This window comes from Candoia aspera, chromosome 2, assembly GCF_035149785.1.
Source record: "Candoia aspera isolate rCanAsp1 chromosome 2, rCanAsp1.hap2, whole genome shotgun sequence".
NCBI classification, from domain to species: domain Eukaryota; kingdom Metazoa; phylum Chordata; class Lepidosauria; order Squamata; family Boidae; genus Candoia; species Candoia aspera.
Window position 1 is genome coordinate 150,537,854 of NC_086154.1, and position 25,215 is coordinate 150,563,068.

A 25,215-nucleotide genomic window follows, 5' to 3' on the forward strand; every position below is an offset into this window, starting at 1 on the left:
TTCTGGATTCTTTATTATATAAAGCTCAGGATACCAATATCATTTGTGGGATATTGACCTCATTTATGATTATGGGAAGCTGGGAGAATATAAAAGCTGAAATCCAAAGTATCTGGAGGGCACCGTGTTGGGAAAGCAGCTATAAAAGGACTGGTTGTGATTAATGAACATCAGAGAAAAGTGGAGAATAATCACTTTTTTTTTCTTTTTCATATGACCTGGCAAAATAGCACCCCCCCCCACCCAGATCCTCTAAACAATATTTATTGTTTTTGATGAAAAAAACAACTCATTTCACTGGGAATGTCTGGCTGTTTAACCCCAGGGCTGATGTTTTCTAGACCATTTTTGGATGAGCCAAAGCCTGAAAGACAGTGAGCAGACTCCCTAAACCAAGAAAGCACATTATTCAGTGTCTCTAATATCTGTTTCTGCTACAGCCAATGTGAGGGCAGCATTTGATTTCTTAGCCCGGATCTCCATTATTTTTTAAATAACCATAACCATCATAGCAATGTTTTGGACAGTTCTTCTGCACAACTGACTCTTTGTGCCCTGCCGGGAGGGGCGTTTCCTGGTCAGTAGGTGGTGATGCAGACCATCTCATCAGCCAAGTCCTCTTCCTCACGGGAACGGAAAGTTTCCTCATCACTATAAGCAAGGCCTAGACTCTCAGCTCCGCTATGTTCCCCATCACTGCTGTACAAAAGGTGGCTTCTACCCCCTCGGCTGCTATCACCACCAGCAGACTTGCGACTCAGCAAGTCCGTGGCAGCGCTTTCCATTTCATCCAGAGTCATGTGGCAGGCATCAGCAATCTCCTGTTTGGTAAAGGCCACAAAATTTGGGTCCTGTGCATACAGGCCTAGGCCTTCGGAGATGAGCACCTGGGAGAAAAAAGAAGGCAAGTTTGCAAGCTGTGGTTTGTGTGTCCACTGTTGTTGGGGCTGGTACCTGAATCAACAAGCTACAATCATAATCATCATTCTTGACTGTACAGGCTGTTGTATCACGGAAAGAGGAGTGAACTTACAGACCAACTCCAAAGGATGGTGTACAAAATTATAGTTGGACTTCCATATGTTTGGAAGTTGAAATTATGATTTGATTTATATACTATAGCTAGTATAATCCATGGTTTGGCATGTGGATTCCATAGACCAAAAGGTACAATGAATTAAAGAGTTTCATTCTCTGTCCTCCAACTTCCAAGATTACATATGGAAATGAAATGCTGGAATGGGTGCAGAATTCAGTAAATTTCATTCATTCATTCATTCATTCCTCACTTGCTCACTCACTCAGGCTTATACATTGCTTTAATCACTGCTGAGTCTAAGTGGCATACATTCCAGTTCGTCTCTCAAATCAATTCGCAAAGACTTCCTGCAACAGCCAAGGCCCAATAGCTTTCCTAAATGCTAATAGTTGACGCTGATCTAATCCTGGGGGGAAGCTATTCCACAGAAAGGGGGTGGCAGTGGAAAAGGCTTGTCTTTATGGCCCCTGATGGTAATGCCCCTTTAAAGTAGAGCAAGTGTACCCCCAGCATTTCATGGCGAGGATTTTCAGACCATCCAGGACCAAAAGGGGAGAGACAACCCTCCCTTCCAGATCTTATTGGATGGGCACATTTCTCTGGGAGTGGGTAGTCTCAAAAATACCGAGGTCCTGAGCTATATCGGGCTTTGCCAGCCCTCTGAGGTAGACAGGAAACAGGTCAGGAAACAGACGCAAGAAATATTGGAATTCTATTTTATTCATAGAGGTTATGATAACAGAATCTTGTTTCTCCTTCCCCCCCCCCTTATATCAATGAAATTCGGCAGGGCAATCCTGAATGTCTATCTCGTGCTTTCCTGGGCTAAGTTCATATTTTCTAACAGTTGCCACATATTTTCCTCAAGGCTATCTCCAACTTCCTCCACAGCTTTAAAGGTGACAACAAGCACCCTAAATTGCATCTAGAAGCCAAATTAGTGGTGATATACAAAGTGAGATGTCTAAATCACTATTCAGGCCACTGCATTTTGGACCAGCTGTAGGTTCTGGGTGGTCTTCAGTGGCAGCCCCACGTACAGCACATTGCAATTGTCCCAACAAGAGATGACTAAGGCACGAGGTACTGTAAGCAGAGTTTCCTCACTGAAGGAAAGTCATAACTGGCATACCAGATGGAGTTGGGCTTCTGGTCACAGCTGCCACCCACTCCTTGAGCAGAAGTTGTGAGTTTGAGGACCCTCAAATTATAAATCACTTTGGTACAAGGAAGCTCAAACCCAACCAGAACCAACTGGCTTCCAAACCCAGAGCCATTCCATCTGGTTCAGATTGAGCCTGAGTCTGTTGATCCCTGTCCAGACCTTCCTAGCCTCCAGACACTGGGATAGCACCTTGACCACAGCTCCTGTTATCCCAGGGTTGAGATGTACAATGGAATATCATCAGCATATTGATAATGCCTAGCATAGGGTCAGGCAGCAGCTTCATGTAGGTGTTGAACTGGAAGGGAGAAGGAGCCAAACCCTGCATTATCCCACAACAGAGGGCCTTACATCTTGCTTTCCCACCCCGCAGAACAAGCCCTGGAGGAAGGAGAAGGGCCATGGCAAATCAGCACCCCACTCTCAACCCCTGGAGATGGTCCAAAAGGATTCAATTATCAATAGTATTAAGGTCCACTAAGAGGTCAAATAATAGAGCCAGTTTGGTGTAGTGGTTAAGGCATCAGGCTAGAAACTGGGAGACTGGGAGTTCTAGGCACAAAGCCAGCTGGGTGACCCCGGGCCAGTCCTTCTCTCAGCCAGGGAAGGAGACAACAGCAAACTACTTCTGAAAAACCTTGCCAAGAAAACTGCAGGGACTAGTCCAGGCAGTCTCTGAGTATTGGACATGACTGAATGGATTAAAAAAAAAAGAGGTCAAATAGGATGAGAAAGTCTGCACTCCTCCATCCTGGTCCTGCCACTGGTCATCCATGAGAGAGATTAATGTGGTCCTGATACTATTCCCCTGCCTGAAACCTGACCAAAAAGGGTACAGATAATTTACTCCAAGGCTTTCTACAAGTGAAGATCCAAAAGGGGAGATTGGCGACTGTTTGATAGTTCTGTAAAACGGTTGGGTCGAGCATTCTGCCCCATATTCATTTCTGTATTCCTGGAAGGACATGTGTGTACCAGAGTATGGCTCAGTGAAATCTGTCACTTCTCAGCCTTTGAAATGGCTTTTTGTAGCTGGAGAGGCTATACCAGCCTTTCTCAACCTTTTGACCCTCGGGGAACCCCTGCACATTCAGGCTCAAATATAGGCCAGAAGTTATAAAATCATTATATGCGTTTCATGTGTAGGCCTGTATATATGCATTAACAGTGTTCTTAAACTAAAGAATGAAACTTACCTCTTTAATGTGAAGTTGCCCAAATTTGGAATAATTTTTTAAATAAATCCTGATCTCCCAGGGAACCCCTAGGGACCTCTTGCGGAACCCTGGTTGAGAAACCCGGGCTATACAGTATATTCTCTGGTTCACCTCACAAAATTTAGTTGTAACAATTTGAATAAACATAATATATAACATACTACTACTTTGACATCATAGAAAGATAGTGATTTTTCACTTTTTCATTTTCCTTTCGATTTTTTTTCTCATCTCTCTTTTGATACATATTTTAATTTCTTTCTTTCTGTGTGATATTAAGGCATATAATTTACTTAACAATAGTTTAAATGAAAAGAGATGTAATTGTTTTCTTTTTGTTACTGCTTGTATTACTTGTGTTATTGCTTGTACCCCTCATAGCTTTAACCGTTTTAGTCTAAATTACAGTACTTCCAAGTAGAGGCCTGTCCTGTACTCACCGCCTCCACCAGGCTGTCTGCGCTGCCACACCTGCCGCCGGAGCTGTGCCGGAGTGGGCCTGGGACCTGGAGGCTGCCATAGGTGTGGCAGGTCAGCTCGGGCTCATTCCTGCACCAGTGGGCTTGTGGCATGGGTGGAAGGCTGCTGCTGTTCTTTTCCCAGCTGTATCCTGGCATCCTCTCTTCCTCCACTAGGATCAGGGGAGCATAGAGCAACCGGCCCCGTTTTGGAGGCGTGGCCCACGACTGCAAGGAAGATGCTGAGGAGCGGCTGCTGCTGTGCCATGAGCTGTACTTGCCGTAGCCCTGGTAGGACGGAAAAAGAAAGGGAGATGCAGTCATCCTAGGAACAATAAGGCTGCTGTGCTTTTCAACAGTTTTTCAATTTACATAGGAAAAGGCCAATTCAGTCTCTTGATAACTTCAGATACAGAATCATTGTGGGCAGGGCAGGGCAGGGCAGGGCAAGGCCATCTCAACTTGAGAAAACCTCTCAAGCTGAGATGGCCTTGCCCTGCCCTGCCCACAATGATTCTTTATCTGGAGCTCCATCTGGAGAGCTTTTCCCAGTCAATGAACAGTTTGCAGCTAGACCGAGCAATGCTCTGAGGCAGTACAGAAGCAGCTTGATGCACTCATTGATAGTAGAGCAGAATGGGAGAGAATAGCTGCGCAAAACTCCTGGGATACTCCAGCCAGACAACAGTAACAGAGAAACCGTGTGTGTTCAGTTTCTTCCAGGCTGAAGCCATCAAGTTGGTTGGAACCAACCCACAACAATTTTCAGCAAGGAATTTGGGAATTATAGTCCTGTGGACATGAGATTGGAGAAAGTTGGCATAAATGGTTTGACGTGTGGTATAATCAAATAATGAAACAGCAAATGATAGGAATAATGTTAACCTGGTCTGGCCGTAAAACAACCATATTACAAATTCAACTATATCAGACAGCTGTAGGTTCCAATAAGCAGAAAGTCACATGCACTCTATGAAGAAAGATGATCAATTAGAGAAGACCATCCCAAAGTATACAGTTGAGTTACATGCAACATGCCCATTAAAATGGACACAGCATTTCCATGCAGCTGAGAGAGGCCAAACTAACCTGTTTTCAGTGCTCAGGTTCAACCTAGCACGTTACACATCTTACTAGAATGTCTTTCTCATAAGCAGCCCTCACATCCTGGGAACAATACGGAAAGAGCTCACACAGCAAAGGAATATTGTTTCCCCAAAAGAACCTTCCTGCTCCCAAAGTCTCTCTTTTAGAAAGAAGGCTCTGTTCGTGCTCCTTTTCACACAGGCAACCTGCACAGAAATTACCTGTAGATGGGTTCGGCCCAGGGGTGCGTTTTGGTGGTAGGTGCCTGGGATGGGGATGTCATCGCAGCTGTCTTGACGCTGCAGGCACTGGATGCTGAAGGCTGGTTTGCGGCCTGCCCGAAGAAGGAAAGTGGAGGAAGGGAATGGCACAGCAGGCATAAAGAGGCCATTGGTGCAGGAACACCTTCTGCTGGCCCCCTTTTGAGCTGAGCCAAATATCACCAAAGCATTGATTTATTCAATAAACATAACCATTCCTCATCATACATTTTTAAAAGCTAGAAGTAATAATATCAGCATAAAGCTTTCTAGGACTGCAAAGAGAATGGCAAATAAAAACACGGTAGATAAAGTGACTCTATAGTGGTCTGGTGTAAACACTAGCCATCCTAACCAATGGACTATCCAATTGCATTTAACTCTTCACTTATAAGCCAGTGTTTCCCAATTTTCTCCATATGTTTTGAAACTGTACTGTTTCCAAATTTAACCCTGTCTTCTATTCTTGCCCACAACCTGTCACCGTTTGGCAACTTTAAGATGGGTGGACTTCAGCTCCCAGAATTCCCCAGCCAGCATGCTGGGGAAGTCGTGCTCAGGATTCAAAGCATGCTGGCTGGGGAATTCTGGGAGCTGAAGTCCACCCATCTTAAAGTTGCCAAAGTTGAGCAACGCTGGTGTAGACATCGTTGCTTCATTTGTAGATACACCACTTGCTGTGGTGTGATGGACAAATCTTCCTTCAGCTAGGGCAGGTTTGCACAACTGCTGCTGCTTCCCTTTTCCAGCTGCTCTCCACCTAATGCTCAATCTCCATCATCCTGACCTGTGGGAGTGGCAGGCAAGAGGCGCCGGCGCTGGGTTTGCCTGCCATCCAGTCTTCCTTTGATGAGTCTGCTGTTGACCCGATGGGGGAGGAGGGGCAGCGAGCCCCCATAACCATTCTGCCGGTGATGGTGGTGGGACCGAGGGCTGTGCAGTCGAGACTGCCTGTGTGAGAGAGAAACACAACCACATACTGTAGCTCAGTCAATCGTGTTGATTATTCACAATAATTGGGAGTAAATTTAATTGAATGTGTGAAAGATCACAATCACATTTCTCAGGTGAGACAACTGGGCATTTTCATCCAGGTGGCAAGCTCCCCTGGCTGAGCTCCAAGGTAGCTGAGTTGACCCTGCGAAGCATTAACTGCAACAGCCAAGAGCCAACTGCAAAACGTGATCCCTCAGCAACAACCCCTCCCATCTGCATAAAATGGCCAGAAACAACCTGTCCTGCATAAGGGATACAGTCCGGTAAACCAAGGTCAGGGATTAGGAAGTTCTGACAGTGAAGAGAAAGCAGCTTGGACTTAATCTACGTCTAGTCAGGTTCAAAAATAGTAGGGACAAAGCACGCTATTCAGAAAGGCAGCTACGAAGCCTAGCTGAGCAGGTAACGCAAGGTTCAGGATTCACGGGTGATAAACATTGCTCCCGGTATTTGTTCTACTGAGGCTTTCAAGCAGCAGCAGCAGCAGCAGCAGCAGCAGCAGCAGCAGCAGCAGCAGCAGCAGAGTGCTTCCCCCAAATTCAGACTGCATTTGCTAGCTCCTAAGGGAGACATTCCTGGATCCTGAGTACGACTTTGCAGACAGGGCAGCTGACCCTGCAGCCTGCACTTGTGCACTGCTCCTCTGCTTCACAAAGTTGTTCTCAGGAGTTTGGGGATTATGAGGTATCATAAGACAGAAGTCTGAACTACAGGTTCTGAAGAAGCAGAGGGCTTAGTTTTGCCCCTACTCATGCTCAGGTCTGCTCTTCCAGGTGAGAGGACATCCTCAGAAGGTTCTGCTGATCTGACTCTTCCTCCCTTCTGGTGAGAATGTCCAGAGGGACCATAACAGAGAGCGGAAATGGCATTGGAAGAGATATCATTCGTCCACTGGACTGTTAACTGAAAAAATGTGGAACTGGAACACCAGGAAGCAAATCCAGTTCTCTTGTCATTACTTGCCAACAGAGTTGATGCTGTGGTCCAACACTGCACTACCATGCCTCAGCACCAAACACTTACTTGTCACGGGGGGCCAGGATTTCAGAGTCTTCCTCCTGGCTGTAGTTTCCCTGCTCAGCTGAGGTGTCCTCCACATAATCTTCAGTGTGGATAACTACTTCTTCTACTGTTGGTGGGAAGCAGCTGCCACTGGAGCGCTGCCTGGACAGAAATATAGGGTTGTGAGGAATTCTAGTCTCTAAGCTCTTGCCCCTCCCCCAATTTACCATGCCCCACTGAGCTTACAACTACCTTCTTCCCTCCCCAGTCTGTAACTTCATTTTACCCTTCAGCACCTGCTTATCCTGCGTTGGATGGGAACAAAAGGCAAGTCAGCAGGCTCATCACTGCCACTAACGGTCTCTTCACAGGGCTTCAGCCCATTTGTCACATGGGAGGGGCTGCTCCTAGAGAGGTGCTGAGAAGCCACAAGGCTATTCACCACAGTCTTGTCTTCTTGTTCTGTTGAAGTCCCAGTAACTGAGATATGGTGGTCAGGGGCTTTGCCATACAACTCAGAACTCTGAAGGAAGGAAGGAAGGAAGGAAGGAAGGAAGGAAGGAAGGAAGGAAGGAAGGAAGGAAGGAAGGAAGGAAGTCAGTCAGTCTTGGAAATCAGTAATTCGCCTGTTCTCCATTGCTGTTTCCGGATAGCTTAGTATATTACATATGTGATCTAGCTGGACATTTCAAACTAAGCCTGTTCTTTCAAATCTAAGTGTCAACCTCAGTCTTACTTATGCCTGGAGCTTCTTTTCCTTTGTCAAATTTGTATTCCAGCAGTTTTCTACTCCTTTGATGCTCTTCGCTCTGGTGTCCCCCTCCTTCCTTTATTACTTTGCCTGTATCATTCCCAAATGATACAGGTTAAACCGCTGAGCTTGCCGATCGGAAGGTCGGCGGTTCGAATCCGCGTGGCGGGGTGAGCTCCCGTTGCTAGTCCCAGCTCCTGCCAACCTAGCAGTTCGAAAACATGCCAATGTGAGTAGATTAATAGGTACTGGTTTGGCGGGCAGGTAACGGCGTTCCATGTAGTCATGCCGGCCACATGACCACGGAGGAAGTGTCTACGGACAAACGCCGGCTCTTTGGCTTTGAAATGGAGATGAGCACCGCCCCCTAGAGTCAGACACAACTGGATGTCAAGGGAAACCTTTACCTTTACCTATCATTCCCAAAACAGCAGTCCTTACTATCCTTTCTGTAATCAGACCAAATTGATTTCCCACCCTGATTTCCAATGCAAAATCAGTATCAGTTTCACCAATGAGAAACCACGGCCTTGAGAACAATGCTGGTTTATATTTACAAAGAATTGTGTTTAATTGCATCTTTCAGTTTATATGTATGCATATGTTTTCCCTCTGCCCTTATAACCACTCCCAGTTCCTCCTTCATCTGCTGCTTTGGTCTGATCTGTCTAAGCTATTTTGGTAGCAAGCAGCATCACTGATGGAAGTGCCACCTTCCACAATCTTAAATACATTACATTAGATTTTTCTTGTATGAGGTAATCCTGTATAATTCTGGAGGGCGATGCATTTTTTTCTTAGATTTAGCAGTTGCACTTCAGGTTTTCCAGTGCTTTCCTTGCATTGTTACAGTCCTTAGATGAGAAAAGTAATGGTGATCCACCAATTAAGAGAAAGCTTATGAGGACCTTCTCATATGTTGCCCCTCAGGTGCCCAGATCTGAGATCTGACAAAAGGACTGATAAGACTCATCAGACCTGCTGATCACAGACCTGTCCTACTCATCCAGTTGGACACAAATGACATTGCAAGGCATGACCCCGCCAGCATAAGATTTATTTCATGGCTTTGGGGAGGAGAGGGAAGGATCATGGAGCCCAGCTGGTATTCTCAATCAGTACTTCCCACTGAAGGCAAAAGTCCATTAAGAGAAAGGAAAGTTTTTGAAATTACTAGTTTAAAGAAGAAAAAAGGAAACACAGGGAGGCTGAAACAGGGAGTCTAACCCATTATCTTAAATATCTCTACATTAATGCAAGAAGTATGAGTAACAAGCAAGATAAGCCAGATGACATGAGACAGAAAGGCAAGCACAATATGATAGTGATTACAGAACATGGTGGAATGGCTTGATAGGTACATCTTGTTTCAGAGGAACAGTAAACATTAGAGAGGAAATGGTATAGCACTGTATAAGAGGAATGAACTTACCTATAACAGGTCTACTGGACTGATGGTAACATGAATGTTGAAAACATCTGGGTTAATATAGAAGGGCAAGCTAACAGAAGGAATAACTAGAAGTCTGTTACAAACCACCAAACCAGTCAGAAGAGGAAGAGGAAGATTTATTATTACTGAAGCCTCCAAAAAATTGAAGTATTTCTGAAGGGAGGTTTCAGCTATTCAGACATCTACTGGAAGACTAACTTTACCAAACATAAGATGTCACATAAATTCTTGACTTGTGCTGGTGATAATTTCCTCTTTCAAAAGATTGAGGTAGGTACTAGGCGATCTGCTAACTGGGATTTGATACTTACTAACCAGATCAGTTGACTGAGGATATTAAAGTTGCTCTTTGAGTGAGAGGGGCAGTGACTAAATTTGACAAACAAACAAATAAATAAATAAAGTGGTGAAAACTTTGGGTGCAAATGACCATGCATTGCTAGAGCTCTTGATTTTAATAATTTTTTTTCATAAAAAACGAATTCAAACCATGGATGTTAGAAAGGCTAATCTTAATAAACCAAGAGAAATAAATGGTAAGAAAGATGCCATGGGAATAAAACCTTAAAAGCAAAGGTGTAGGTGTCTGTGACTTATTGAAAAGGAAATTAAGGACAACATAGCCTCCAACAATACGAGGAAGGAAGAAAACTAGGAAGCATCTAAAGAAGCCAATGTGGTTGAATATGGAGCTCAAGAAGGAAGTGAGGCTAAAGAAGGATGCTTACTGGAAATGGAAGGAACAGCTAACAAGCAAGGAAATTTACAAAGCTTCAGCTGAGAAATGTAGGAATCAGGCCACTTGGAAGTGACTGAAGACAGTGCTATGATTGCTAAAAGTTAGCAAGATTATATCAAATATAGGTCCTGTGAGACCAATCTTGTGTTTCATGGCAAGGTAACTACTTTAGTGGACAAGCTACAATGTCATTTGTGTCCAGCTGGATGAGTAGGACAGGTCTGTGATCAGCAGGTCTGATGAGTCTTATCAGTCCTTTTGTCAGATCTCAGATCTGGGCACCTGAGGGGCAACATATGAGAAGGTCCTCATAAGCTTTCTCTTAATTGGTGGATCACCATTACTTTTCTCATCTACTAGCTTTCAGCAACGCTTTTGACAAGGCTCCGCATGACATTTTCATCAATAAACTGTTAAACGGTTGTTTAGATGGCACAACAGTAAGGTGAACCTGCAAATGCTCACCTCAACATGCAAACTTTATTTATTTATTTATTGGATTTCTATAGCCACCCAGAGTCACTTGCTGAGATGGGTGGCTATAGAAATTGGATGGATGGATGGATGGATAAATAAATAAATAAATGGCTGGCTAACTGTACTCAGACAGTCAGCATTAATGACTTTACATGAAATTGGAAAGCAGTAACCAACAGGGTCCCACAAGGATCTGTCTGCCAGTACTATTCAATATTTTTATTAATGACCTGGATAATAGGTTTGAAGGGCTGATTATAAAATTTGTGGATGACACAAAATTGGAAGGTCTGGCCTATACTCAAGAACAGAGAATGAGATTGCAATGTAATCTGCACAGGTTAGAAGACTGAGCTGAGAGAAACAAGATGTAACGTTCAGTCACTCGAGCATTCACTCAATGACAGTTTACAAGCTCTTAGTTGGATAACCGTTTAACGAAGCGAAGTGCCTGATACAAAGTCAAAGTTGCGAATAAAAAATTCCCGCACATTCTACAATTTAAAATCTCAAGCCTCTATTCCCCCTGCTTCAGCTCCCCCATTAGGTATGCCCCTCCTTAATGCCAGCAGCAGGCTCAATGGTTTCTGCCTGGTGACCTTGGGCGAAAAGCACCTAACCCAAACAATATAATTCACACAGCAATCTTGCTCCCCCTCCCTGCTGACACAGGTGTCTGGACTTCTTCAAGATGGACACGAAGTCGATCAATCGTTGTGCTAATGTTTGATCGGGGAGTGTGACACAAGACATCCTTCAATAGGGACAAATGCGATGGATAACGTTTAGGGAGCAAAAACATAGGGCACACAAGATGGGGGATTCATGACTTAGCAGCACAGTGTCAGAGAAGGAAATGGGTTCGGTCATTGAGAACAAACTGAACATGAACCAGCAGCGTGAACCAGCTTCTAAAAGAGCTAACATAATTCCAGGCTGCATCAAAAGAAGCACTGCACAAAAGATATATCAAGTCCACATACCCTCTACTCTGAACTGGTGAGACCGCACCAGGTGTACTGTGTAGCAACAAAGGTGATATAGGGACTTGAGGATATACCTACGATAACAGACTAAAGGAACCTGGGATGCTCAATATGGAGAACAGATGGAGGGGAGACCTGATACTCATTCAGGATATTAAAGGGTACCATAGGGAAGATGGTAAAGAACTATGCATATTAATGGCCACCAAAAGTAGAACCAAAAATAATGGCTACAGGTTGCACTAACCTAGATTTCTTTTAGATACAAAGAAAAACTTCCTGGTGGTAAGATCTGTACAACCGTGGAACAATCTACCTATGGGGGCTGAGGATTCTCCACCTTTGGAGGTTTTTAATAGGCTGGACAGCCCCTCTTGAAGATGGTTTAATCAGTTTTATTGCACATTGCAGAGGGATTGGTTAGATAGTCCTTGTGGTCCCTTCCAATTCCACAATTCTGTGATAATCCAGTATTCTAGGGCATTGTTTCTCAACCTTGGCAACTTTAAGATGGGTGGACTTCAATTCCCAGAATTCTTCAGCCAGATGGGTGGAGGTGAAGTCCACCCATCTTAAAGTTGCCAAGGTTGAGAAACACTGCTCTAGGGTTTGGCATTCCTTCAACTGGAGAAGTAATTTGTAGTGCCCAGCTTAGCACTGGTAAAGTGAATATGAAACAATGCTGCCATGAGTAAATCATGGGTGTCTACAGGGAGGGGGTCAAAAAAGTCAAGATGGCAGCCACAATTATGCAATCAAAGCTGTTTCCATTTTACATGCTGGGATTTTGATTGCATGGTTGTGGTTGCCATCTTGACGTTTTTGACCCTCTGGTGCACACCCTTGGAGTAATCTGGAATAAGTGCAAAATTTTGCTCACTCACAAAAACTAACTATATTCATTAGCTCCAAACCTGGGAGGAGAAGCAGGCTTTTAGACTCAAGGGGACAATTTGAGCCATAATTCTTTTTTAGAAGTCAGCCATTAATACTGATACAAATTAGCTCCAGGATTGTATGGGAGGAAAGCTGGGCAAGAAACCTTCAATGGATCTCCTTCAAGAAAATGCTCTCAAAATATCTTTTAGGTGCTTCATGCAAAATAAGAATAGTGGTCCCTTTCTGACTTTCAGCCAGCCCTGTCAAGCTAGAAACATGTTATAAATTTACAGACAGAATTCTTATTCCCTTCCTCCAAGTACTGTATCTCAAATTCTCTTCTCTTCTGCAATTCAAAGCACCATATTGTACATGCATCTGCTCTCCTAGAAACCTTTTCCAATTTCAGCACAGAACAGTAGGTGTGGAAAAGCAGCGAGAACTGGCTAGTTGAATTATCTCTCGTTTGCAATTAGCTTGAGACCTTCTGGGAGAAAAAATTAAAGGAGAGGCACTAGGATTTGACTTTAAAAATAATTTTAAATAGAATTATCTTGTACATTCTTTTTAAATCTAATCATTGATTCCATGTTGAAATTCTGCCTTAACTTAGATAATAAACTCAAATCTAATTACAACCAAAGGAAAAACCATGAGCAGCCAGTGCTTGGAGTTAAGCTTTCCTTAAGCTTTCTCCATGGATTACCTATCCTATGCTCTCTTGTGGGTTTTCAGGTAGGCTTGGTCATAATTCTCAGCATGTCAGAAGTTGTAGTCAACATGTTAGAGGTGCTCTGTGGGAAGCTGTGCTAAAACAAGCTGGATGACTAAAGAAAAAGCTGGACCACACCCACTAGGAAAGAAAATCAAATTTTTTTTAACACCAGTCCCAATCAAATTCTCTCCCAAATGGAACATTTTATTAGTTGCTAGATTTATATCCCGCCTTCATTTTGCACAATTCCAGTTGTTGTACATAATGCTCTTACCTCCTATTTTTCCACAACAACCACCCTGTGAGGTGGGTTGAGCTGAGCAGGACTGCCTGCCTCAAGGTCACCCAGCCAGCTTTCATGTCTAAGGGAGGACTAGAACTCATGGTCTCCCAGTTTCTAGTTCAGCACCTTTAGCCACTGTATTAAACATTTGAATAAGTTTTACTTTGAATATGAAGCTAACTATACTCCCTGCAGAATAAATGTTCCAGTCAACAATAGCCTTGTTCTAAGTTAATAGATAATAGTCATCCACACTATGGAGACCTCATCCTTACTAAACTGGCAAAAAATGTTTTCCCACTTCAGAGAGCAGATGTGGGCTCACATGCATGAAACTTCCTCCATGCAAAAATATCCTGTGTAAATAAATAAATAAATAAATAAATAAATAAATAAATAAATAAATAAGCCCTAATATGTCAGAGACAAGGGGTCTAGCTCAGCATTCCTCCTGATCTATGTTCTCTCTCTGAAGAAAAATCAATATAATGTGTTCAGTCATGGAACCTTTTCACAAATATTATAATCCAAGCACAGATTTACTTATTCAACTGGACCAAAGGCTTACCTTGTAGATGACTGTCTCTTCTTCACTGATTTTTTCCTCAGCTTCTTCCTCCCCTTCTCCTTCCAGGTCACAGGACATTGCTCTGCGGATCTCAGGCCCTAGATCTTGTAAGCAACTCAGTCCAGCCTTAATGGGGGAGAGGTCCCAAAACAAAAGGATCAGCTCACTGTGTTTCAGTGCCTGTTCATCAGACCATTTAAGGGACTCATCTTAAAGCTGGTAGAGTTACCTGCAAGGCAGAGGAGTTGCTTGGGGACCCATCTGATCCGAGCAGCCCCTTTTCCTTCCGCTTACGGAATTTACGGAAATAATCTTGGATCAGGAATGTGGCATAGAACTTTCCTACTGTGATCTCCTCCCCTGCCAGTGGAAGATGCAAGCGTTTAGGAACCCGTGGCTTAGTTCAAAGCATTCACGTTCCCCTAAAGACCCTGAGCTGGTGCCGCAGGAACGTTTGCTTTTTGTACAGCAAGAGAACAGCACCACTGTTCCTGTAGTGCTGAGTACATTTTGTGGTTTTCAAAGATGACTTCCATTCTGCATCAGGAACAGTTATCAGCGAGCATCAATTCCATTTATTTTTATGTTACACCTGCAGCATCTGACTAGTGTGGCACTGGACAAGGCTTACAGCTGTCCAAATCCTGTGAATATTTAAGAGGCCCATTAAGCAAATATAGTCTCTAATCCTCCCTCCTCTCTTGACTTTCTGGAGACTTGAGAGGGTGAGTTAAAAGAAAGGACAAAGAGACACTAACCTTCTGCAATGGGTATCACTTCATCCAGTAATTTAGGTTTGGTCCGCTTCCAGATCTTTTTGATGACAGAGCGGAGTTCCTTATTGGCGATATTCAGGTCACCTGCAAGAGAGGGAGAGAATGAGGTTTTATCCCAGATTCCTGTACTAGGGCTTTCCAAAACCACCTCTTAAGTTGCCTTTGGAACTAAGAGAAACAAATAGCAGGAATACAGTCAAGTGGAGGTGAAGTAAATTAGGACAAGGAAAATGGGGCAGAAAGCAAAGATTTCTGGTTGAGATATATGCTCTATAGCAGCCTTCCCAATCATATAACCTACAGATGTATTGCAGTTGTAGTCCAACACATCTGGAGAAAACCAGCTTAAATGGCAGGCATAAAGCCTGGAAAGTGTCACTGCCACTATCCTTTGTTTCAGTCAGACAGAAAGGCTGGCTCCTGAGAATAAATCTTATATTTTCATGTTAGGACAGCCTTAGAAAATATGATTTCAAAGGCTACAAGCTGAAAATGCAGTTGTATTATTTTAGAGTACCATGGATTCATCTGATCTCTCTTCTTGCACTACTCCAGCAAAACGCAAGGAGAGAAAAGTAGGATAGAAGGGAGGGGACTCTGTGCTAATCATGTGGGATGAGGGTGCTTGTAGGACATAGGAGGAGCTGTTGATGAGAACTGGGGAAAGGGTTTGTGGAAGCTTAATTACAGAGCCTGAAAATAGGAGCTCTGTTCATGTGCAAAATGCTTTGCTGCATCAAATTAGGACAAACACCATGAGAACTTCCTTGTGCTTTACCTTCTGTCTTGATCTTCAGCGATGTACGCACCAGAGCAAAGAGGGTGGCATTGAAAGTGACAGTTCCATCTGAGTTCAGTGGCATGTTCATGGCCACCAGCCTCTAAAAGACAGGCAAATTAAATCAAGAATCCCTGTCACCTCCTCCCTTTCAGTGCTCACTATAATCCACATGAACCTGATTCTGTTGACTTACTTTGCAGGCTACTCGGTGGGGACAGAGCTTCCCAAAACCCAGAGGTGGCTGTATCCGGCGCAATAGGGTCACCACATCAAGATGCTTGATGTAACCTCTGGAAGAGCAACCTTTATTTAATTAAGCCTTCCTCCATCTGATCTCCTTCAGTTGTGTTGGACTATTCTCCTCATCATCCCCAGTTCCCATGTTGGATGGTAAAATGTGAAATGAAGTTCAACACATTTATAATCTATTATTTATAGGCTGCAGGTAATCTAAACTAGTCTGCATGATCAAGAATTACATTTTCACATGCATTAAGCCCATGAAAAGCCAAGCATTATAAGGGAACAGAATTTAAAAAGTAAATAAAGAATTAAACCACCAACCTATTAATACAAATGTTAATAAAACAGCAGCATAGAAAGTAATAATCGTGCTAAACCCATTCTAAAGAACATTTTAAATCACAAAGATGCAGGAAATGGACAGTGCCACTACTTAGGGCCTTTCCTTACTTGTATCTAACCCTGGTATAGACATGAGCTAGGCAGATCTTTTTTTTTTGCCTTGTCCTAATGATGTTGCCATTGTCTTGTCTGAAGTCCATGAGTGAGACAGTGTTAAGTGACATTTATCTCCTTAGTTAGAAACCATCCAAAGGCATCCCTCAAGGTGTGTAAAATCTGCTAGGCTTTGTCACTCAGCATCCTGGAGAGAAATCAACTGACTTGAAACAGATAGAGGCAGAAGAGGGTCAGCAACTGGGATACCCAAAGTCAAGCCAATACAGGTCTCTGCCAATTCCAGGTGGATGGAGAGCCCAATATATAATGCCTTTTGTAGTGTGCATCAAAGCTACAGAAAGTAATATTCCTCTACTGCCTCTGGCAACAGTAGAACAGTAGAAGCCGGGCAGGATAGCACTGGACATGTGCAGTCTAAGAGAAGTTAAAGATTTCTCCTTATTGTTATAATTTTATATATACAGTACTTATCTAATGTAAGTATTATATAACTATCTGTAACTGTAATTTTAACTGTTAACTATTATAACAATATATTATACTTCGTTTCTTTTTTTCACTTTTTAAAAAGCATTTTTATCCATTGTTTTTTCTTGAGAATGCATGTATTTGCATTGTAATTTTCTTTGTGTTTCGTTCTTTTCCTGTTCCTATTTAATTTAAAATTTAAAAAAAAATTAAAAAAAAATATTTCTCCTTATTGCCCGTGATGGAAAATTCTGGAAGATACTGCTTACTATTTCCAGCAGCAGTTACTGAAATTATTACAGTAAATGGAGTTGTGTTTCTTACTTGGCAGCTGGATCATATTCTGACCAGATCCTCTTGAACTCATCGAGGTGGTGGGGACCCAGAATGGACCAGTCCCGGGTGAGATAGTCAAAATTGTCCATGATGACAGCAACGAAGAGGTTAATGATCTAACAGGGAAGATAAGGAGACAGTGAGAGGAAAAAATCAGAGGGAAACAGCCTGGTCCTGTGAAGGTTATTTAGAAATAAGTCCTGTTGGGCCCAGTAAGGGTAGCCACAGTTGAAGAACAGGGAAGGGTGCCAGAGGGCCTTGGTGAGGGTCATCAGCTCCTTCCTGGAGCCATTGCTTTAGGCTAGGCTTGGAATGTGCTCAACAATTCAGCAGAAAGAGTGCCTTGGAACAGCTGTCATTAGTGGGATGTCTTTCAGCATTCTGAACTCTAATTTGCCTCCCCTTTGGCTGGGGATGAGGGGAGCTATACCCTACTGTATTACACTTGATTGACAGACATTTAGTTAGGGAACGCTGCCTGCCCATTGCCGATTTCTTTTCAACAGGGAGAGTTTGCCACATATTTAGGATAGGGGGTCTTTTTATTACGGAATGTTCATGAGCATCAAACCTCCTCATTTTAGCAATTAAGCTTGGCCCGGTACCTGCTGGAGGCAGTGGAGAAAGGAAATGGTTTAAACCACATACAGATCATTGGTCCAAGCTTCAGTAACAATGCAAGAGCATCACCTGAAGCTAGAACAGTGCTGTTGCCATTGCCCCTGCCGTTGTTGGCTAAGGAGAGCCCAGGAGAAGCCCATTACAAGAACCTCTCTGTGCAACAGAGATGAAACAGCAGCTAGAGGGAGAAGAGCAATTTTAAAGAGATAGAAGGCAGGCATGGAGATGGCTAAGCAGCAGCACTCTCCCAGCTGTTCATTTGCTTCCAATTCCAGAAGCTACTTCAAAGACGACACACATATTCTCTGAGTTAGGTCTATTTTCAGGCAGCAGAACCGGTGCATCAAAACTGTCATACATGGTGGAAATCAATGTTTTAGTGTGGTCATTATAATGAGCTGGATCTTGGCTCTGCAGAAGAGGGCTGGGCTGATGGGTCTAGGACCCAGCTGCTGACTGGGAAGAGCAGAGGGTACTCCATGTCAGGAACTCACCAGGAAGGCACACAGCATGAAGAAGCTGATGAAGTAGACAATGGCAAAGTTGCTGCCACAAGTGAATTCCTCCCCAGGCTCAAAATCGGACTCAGGGTCACAGCGCTTGCCAGGCAAGCTGGCCAGCATGATCTCCTGCCAGGCTTCCCCTGTGGCACACCTGGAGGGACAAGATGGGAAAGAACAGGCTGAACATACCCCACCAGAGTGTAGAAGAGAGGGAATGTGAGAAAGAATGGAGAGAGCAGGCAAAAATAGCCCTCTTTAAATTTGGCTGGGGGACCATTTAGGAGGCCCAGGAGGTGGAAGCACACCGCTGACTTAACCCTGCTCAAAAGAAATGTTAAGCAGAGTCAGATTTCATTAGAACCTGGATAGGAGACAACTAGGAAATCCCAGGTTTGGAAGTTAGCCTGGGCAGCAACAGCAAGCTCCTCCATTCCATTGCCAATGGATGTGTCCATCAGGAGCAGTTAAGCTGGAGTCTAATTTTTATTACATTTTAGGAAGATGGGCAGGGAAACAGATGCACAGATTTAATACAGACCCCTGTTAGAGATCATCTGTGATTACTGCTTAGAAGCCCTGTATGTTTTGGTTGACTCACTGATTGTACCCACTGAATGGCCATTACAAAGAATGAAGCACAACTACATTCCTAGTACTTATTTGTACATTTGAAAAGTTCCTTTTGTGCCTATTCAACTTGTGCTCCCCACATAACTGTTGGGATGAAGTAAGTTCAGCATCCTGTGCTTTGATATCTGTTCTCCATCCCTGCTTCCAAATACTAAAGCCTTGCTTTTATTTCTGATTTATTATAAACCTGAATTGGGCCAAACACTTAGCTGGGAGTTCTTCCCTTATTCTGTGTAGTGATAATATGCAAACTTAGAGGTCAGCCCAGTGAGTCCTATGGGGTCATAAAGAGATTCTGGTGGCCCTTCTGAAACAGGGGAAGGAGCAAAAAGCCACGTGCTTGTGGTCTCCCAGATGGAAGGAGGAGCGTGAGGAGGAGGGCGAGAGATACCTGAAAAGCAGCAACACAGCCTGTGGAAAGGTCTGGAAATTATTGTTGCGATTGATGGCTGTATTATCTTGCATGGCTATTTTGCCAAAGGTCTGAAAAGCAAGGGAGACACTTTCAGGGTCATGACAAGATACAATAAATAGACTCACTTTAATGCAACATGTTTCTGGGTACAAATAATTCAGCCCTTCTTCCAATCTGTCTCCTTAATTAGGAGCAGAGAATAAAAACAGTACTTCTGCCATGCTGCTAGAAGTGGAGCTAGACGATGCTTCTAGAATGCAGCAAGAGCTGACTTTCTGGCTGCTACTTATTCGATTCAAGCCCTACCATAGATGGCAGTAAATGTTTCTTGTGGACATCATGCATTTAATCTGCATTCTATAGAAACGTAGGTGGTACTTAGGCTGGCTGGAACAACCTACACCCATACAAATATCTGTTGCATGCACGTCACTGCTTTGCACAAATGACAGAATCAAATGTTTCAGTTTTGGTAATACACAGGGCCTTGCAAAAGGGTGCAGAGTTCTAGACCCTGCTCACATGAAAAGCTCACAGGTCACTCAGATCTGTGCAAAGATCCATTTGAAAGAAGAAATGCAGTGAGAAATATTCTCTGCTCACCTGCATGCCAATGACAGCGTAGATAAAGAAAATCATGGCAATGAGGAGGGCCACATATGGCAAAGCCTGGATGGGAGAAAAAAATGGTGGTGAATTTGGAGGAATAAGTCTGCAGCCAAGGCCAGATCCTTGTGGTTGGACCCAAGACCTGCTCCTGTCAGCACATTCCCCAAGCATGTTCTTCTCTTCCTACCCTGCCAGAACAAGGTGCGCAATGATTTTAAGTCTCAGATTTAAGGCAACAGTTACTTTCTCATCATTCCCCTTCTGACCTGGAAAGATTTGATGAAGGTCCAGAGGAGGGTACGGATACCCTCACCTTTGCTGAGCAGCTTGACCAGGCGCATCACACGGAAAAGGCGGAAGAAGGTGATGGAGATACGGGAACTGTCCTCTGAACTCTGTGGAGGCGGGTGGAATGAGGTCAGCAAGAGGATACCACCAGCAGCCCCATAATAGAAACGCACGGATATGCATGACGTAGGGCAGCGGTATTAAATCCACTCCACTACCTTGCTGAATCTGAACAGCCTACATGTAGCCCTGCAATCAGCTTTCAGCTGGGAGCAGCAGCCTTGGCAGTTTACAAGTTAGAACTGGATGTGATGGCCTTCTCCTGTATTCTGCTCCAAACAGTTAGTGTTTAGAGGTACAACACTGCCACTGTATATGATGCTCCCATTTAGTTATCATAGTTAATACATGCACTTTGTCACACAAATGTATTTGCATATCTGCAAATAATGATGAGAAGCAAGCTCCATTCCCCCAGCCACCAGCATCTACATCCAGGGAAGCCTGAGCAACAACAATACGTTGGGTACAGCTATGACTCCCCCTGCCTGCACAGCTGCCTGTTCTGCTCCTAGCCCAGACATTTTACTGGTCCAGGATTAACAGAACAGAGCTGTGCAGTTGCTAGGCAACTGTGGTACTTTCCTTTTTCCTGCATCCATCTGCAGCAAAGCCTGCTGGTTCCAGAAACAAAAAAGATGAAAGATGAAAGGAAGTCCCTAGCTGGAAGTGGGGGCACTGGGGCCAGTGAAGCCACATTGCCATTATTCAAGACCAACCTAAAAAATAATACCACCGCATGTATTATGCAAGAACAAGGCAGTACTCCCACACTATTCTTTTGGTTATCTTTGCCCAACAGCATCTTGCATTCCCATGCCCTCCACCACTTTTCTTCAGTTTGGTCCATTAAGAACCCTCAGCCAGAGGGGTCACAATGGGAGTTTCACATCCGTAAGGCACAAGGATGCAAGGACAGTGGCTGGGAATGGCTGCTCTACCAAGCATATGCTCATTTGTTTATTTTACATGTACTAGCCCCACGAAGTATATTTACAACTGGACATACAAATTGATATATAGTATCTGCCCATCTCTGCCTGAATTTAAAGACATTTACTTTACAGTTTACAGTCCCTGTGATAATGAGGCTTGTCACATCAACATTTATACCTTCATGCTTTATCACAGGTCTGTTTCATCCCTACTAGCCTAAACCCCTGGTGTACAGTTATTTTATACCACCTTTCCTCCGAGGAGCTTAGAGCAAGATCTTACCCTCTTTACATCCTCACAACAACCCTTGAAATAAGGCAAGTAAGAGTGACCCTGTGAATTGAGTGGGGATTTGAACCTAGGCTTTCCTCATTGTAATATGGCACTCTAACCACAACACCACCTTGACTCCCTTGTGGATTTGTCATCATCATCCCTTCTCTAGTCCATGCCTCAACTTTTCTGATTCATGTGCAATGCTCTCACATGATAGCCCCCTTTCTACTGGAGGGAAGGAATCACAGCTGTGATTGAAGATATGGTGGAGGTGGAGGAGGTCAAGACAATTTTGTGTCTCATAATATCTAGTGCATGAAAGCAGCAAAGCAGACAATATATGAAAGAAAAAAAGAAATAGGATGGAATCCAGAGATGAGTAAATAAAAGACAAAGAAATTCAGAAGATAAAAGAACTCTGGAGCATGTTATATACCCCAAAGATTGATTCACTTCTTGCATAAAGAACAACAAGAAAACATGGAATAGAAGCACTGAATGTTGATTTTTGTTTGTTGATTTCTAGGTTCCAATCTATCCTCAGCCATGAGAACTCAATGGCTAACTTTGGCCAGTCATTCTCTCTTGCTACTCACAGGACTGGGTAGTGAGAGAGAATTGTTGATTGTTTGGGGAATAAAAGGAAGGGAGAGCCATGTAAGCTTTGTTAAGCTCCTAGAGAAAAGATAGAAATGAATCTAACAAATAAGATAGCAAATAAATAATAAAAGCAGTTAGGTGTGCCCCAAGAATAGCACATGTTACACCCCTGCTCCACAAGCTGCATTGGTTACCAGTTTGCTTCTGGGTCCAAGTCAAGGTGCTGGTGATGACCTTTAAAGCCCTTCATAGCATGGGACTGGGTTATTTGAGGGACTGCCTCTCCCCAGTTATATCTACCTGTCCCATCAGGTCTGGCAGAAGGGGCATGTTGTGGGTCTCATCAGCCAAGGAGCTTCATTTGGTGGAACCCAGGAAGAGAGCCTTTTCTGCTGTGGCACCCGCCCCTTGGAACATTGTTCCCCCACAGGCTTCTGGATGGCCATCAAAACTTGGTTTTGCCATCAGGCCTGGGGATCCCATGGAAGTGTGGAGTCTGTTAAATGGCTGGTATAAGTTTAGATTGCATTCTTCCCTGTTATTTTGTTTTATAGTTTTTTAATTGTTTTGTTTTTAATGGATACATTACATTGATCAGCTTTTGTTTTAAGAGTCACACGCAAGTAAGACAGGCAGCTATATGAATCCAATAAATAAATCCAATAAATAAATAAACAAACAAACAAATAAATAAAGCATGCATTATGACATATTCTGTCTCTTTCAATAGCTTTTCTGCAGATGAACTTCCACGTTGCTCAGGTAGCTTTTATGGGACAGATATCATGTTGGGGATTACTCACATTGATTTCAGTAACAGCAATGTCTACTACACTCCCAACGACAATCAGAGCATCAAAGGTATTCCATGCATCAACGAAGTAGTGCTGCAAGAGAACAACAGAGAAAGCCCCAGAAAAAGCCAGTCAGAGCTAGTTTTGTACCCACTGACTCACCCAAATCTACCCTATCTAGCTGAGCAGAACAGCATGGGTAATAGCATGGGTAATAAGAATGGTTGATCCCCTGCTTTCCCTTGGGCAACATTCAAGGTAGAGTTTTGGGTTAGAAACATCTTCGCAATTGAAGCCCAATCTTAGGCAGAGCTTCTGTTTTCTTAAAACTTCTCATATCTGTAACAATCCTACTTCAGATTATTATTCATGCCACTGATTTAACCGGAAAGGGCAGACAATGAGGAAACACACCCCTCGCTTTCCAAAAGCTTTTTACCATCTTAACAAAATCCAAGCCTGGACATCACCTCCCTTGGGTCCTTTGGGGCTCAAGACTGAGAGGTGGGGAAGGCATAGGCATAATATCTTATTCAGTCTTATTAACCAACCTGAGTTGTTGGCATGGGTTGGCCTAAAAATCAAAATGCATGAAGCACACATTCTTTCAGCCCCCACCCCCGCCCTTCTGCTTGAAAGTGTGATCTTAAAGTACAGGAAGTGTGTGAGGCAAATAGACTCCTGTGCTGCAATATTAAATGCTTCAGAATTTAATGCAAAAATGTATGTCTATCCCTATGGATGTCCTAAATCCCTGAAGAAGATATCCACCAAAGAAAGGCATTTTCACATGTGAGGTTTAAAAGTGGAGAGCTCTAGAGATTGGCAAAGCCATACATTTACCAGAACCTGAAGGTCTGGCAAATGAACTCGCCTCCTTTCTCACGTTACAGCAGTAACTGAGCATACCAGAAGGAATGTGAGAAAATTCTTGGACTGAACATATTGTACCATTTGGAATAAGGGGGCCCACCAAAGGTAGCTCAGTTGAAAAACTTGAAACAGGAGTGCCTCTAAACACTCTCTTAGAACAAATTGTTATAGATGATGCAGAATATTGAGCTAAGAACTGCTTTTAAGCCTCTTAGTGAAAATCCTTCTGCACATAATAGTGATAACTTGGTGCTGAGCAGAGCATCATTTCATTGCAGGTTCTGGAGTTATGGGAAACAGAGATGAGAGTCCCCTATGTATTACTTTTGCAAAACTCCCAAACCTTGGGCTTGAAGGCGATAATCTTCAGCAACATTTCGATAGTGAAGAGGCCTGTGAACACCATATTGAGCAGATCCATCACATAATTAAAGGGCTCTGACTGTTCATAGTGCTGGAAGAAGAGATAAGGCATGAATAATACAGGAGAATCTTGGAGATCTTGTTGATTCAAAGTGGGATTTGTTGAGAATCTCCTTATAAGAAGACTTACGTTGAGCTCAAAATTATCAGTTTTCCTGGGTTCTTTTGGGTTTTCCTTCTTGTTCTGCAGCCATGCATGGACTGGATAGTGACAAGAGTCCCTTTTCACTGGTCTTCCTTTGGGTGAACATGGCCAATATGCCAGGACACAGCACTCTGCACAGAGTTTTGTGCAAATTATCCCATGGCCTTATCTTTGTCACCTACTTTCCTGCTCTGCAGCTGGAGCCCAATTTCTGTGCCACCTCCAGCATCTCCACTTTCTTCACACATGGACTGGACTGAATTTTGTCGGAGTTTACCAATTCATTACATTCACCACTGAGGCCCCAAATCCTGAAGGATTTTACATATTTATTTTTTAAAAATTCCCTATTCACCTTATTAAAAATAAGTTTTCCTACTCATCTTATTAGTTCCAGCACTTGTGGCATTCATAGCTCCATTTTCCTGCATGCACCTGAATCCCATTTTCTCTATTTGTGGCAGCCCATTTTCATTCCAAAAATTCACACATGGACTCTCTCCTATAAGCAATGGGTTCTTCCACTGCCTCACACAGCTAACCTGTTTCGCTCATAGATTTTATAAGGGTGGATTGGTAACCCACTTATCTGTTCCCACCATTTCTATTTTTTTCCCCTTAAAATGGAAATAGCTGTGCAGTTCCTTTTGATTAGTGGCACTACAAATTCTGCTTCTCACCTGTACAGCCAAAGCAATAGTGTTGAGCATGATGAGTACAAACATGATGTATTCAAAACAAGTGGAGTTGACCATGTACCAGAATTTGTACTGATACTTGTTCTTTGGAATATAGCGCTTTAAGGGTTGAGCCTTCAGGGCATATTCCACACATTGCCGCTATGGGAAAAGAAAAAGGAAGCAATTCAGCTGAGTGATAAGAGGAAAAAAATACCCCCACCTTCT

General features: G+C 43.4%; 1 protein-coding gene across 1 annotated transcript in view; it reads right to left on the reverse strand.

The window, feature by feature from the left end:
- Nucleotides 1-343: 343 nt before the first annotated feature.
- CACNA1F (calcium voltage-gated channel subunit alpha1 F) overlaps nt 344-25,215 on the reverse strand; it is a 64,363-nt gene continuing 39,491 nt past the window's right edge. Inside the window, exons 29-47 of the mRNA XM_063293004.1 lie at nt 24,991-25,149; nt 24,086-24,196; nt 22,879-22,962; nt 20,182-20,310; nt 19,910-19,975; nt 19,283-19,374; nt 18,253-18,412; nt 17,126-17,253; nt 15,825-15,921; nt 15,629-15,731; nt 14,833-14,934; nt 14,304-14,434; nt 14,075-14,200; nt 7,520-7,746; nt 7,245-7,385; nt 6,013-6,176; nt 5,187-5,299; nt 3,862-4,167; nt 344-887 (exon numbers count right to left, since the gene is read on the reverse strand). Coding sequence (XP_063149074.1) covers nt 579-887; nt 3,862-4,167; nt 5,187-5,299; nt 6,013-6,176; nt 7,245-7,385; nt 7,520-7,746; nt 14,075-14,200; nt 14,304-14,434; nt 14,833-14,934; nt 15,629-15,731; nt 15,825-15,921; nt 17,126-17,253; nt 18,253-18,412; nt 19,283-19,374; nt 19,910-19,975; nt 20,182-20,310; nt 22,879-22,962; nt 24,086-24,196; nt 24,991-25,149 — 2,748 coding nt within the window. The 3' untranslated portion in view covers nt 344-578. The remainder of the gene's footprint in view (nt 888-3,861; nt 4,168-5,186; nt 5,300-6,012; nt 6,177-7,244; nt 7,386-7,519; nt 7,747-14,074; nt 14,201-14,303; nt 14,435-14,832; nt 14,935-15,628; nt 15,732-15,824; nt 15,922-17,125; nt 17,254-18,252; nt 18,413-19,282; nt 19,375-19,909; nt 19,976-20,181; nt 20,311-22,878; nt 22,963-24,085; nt 24,197-24,990; nt 25,150-25,215) is intronic.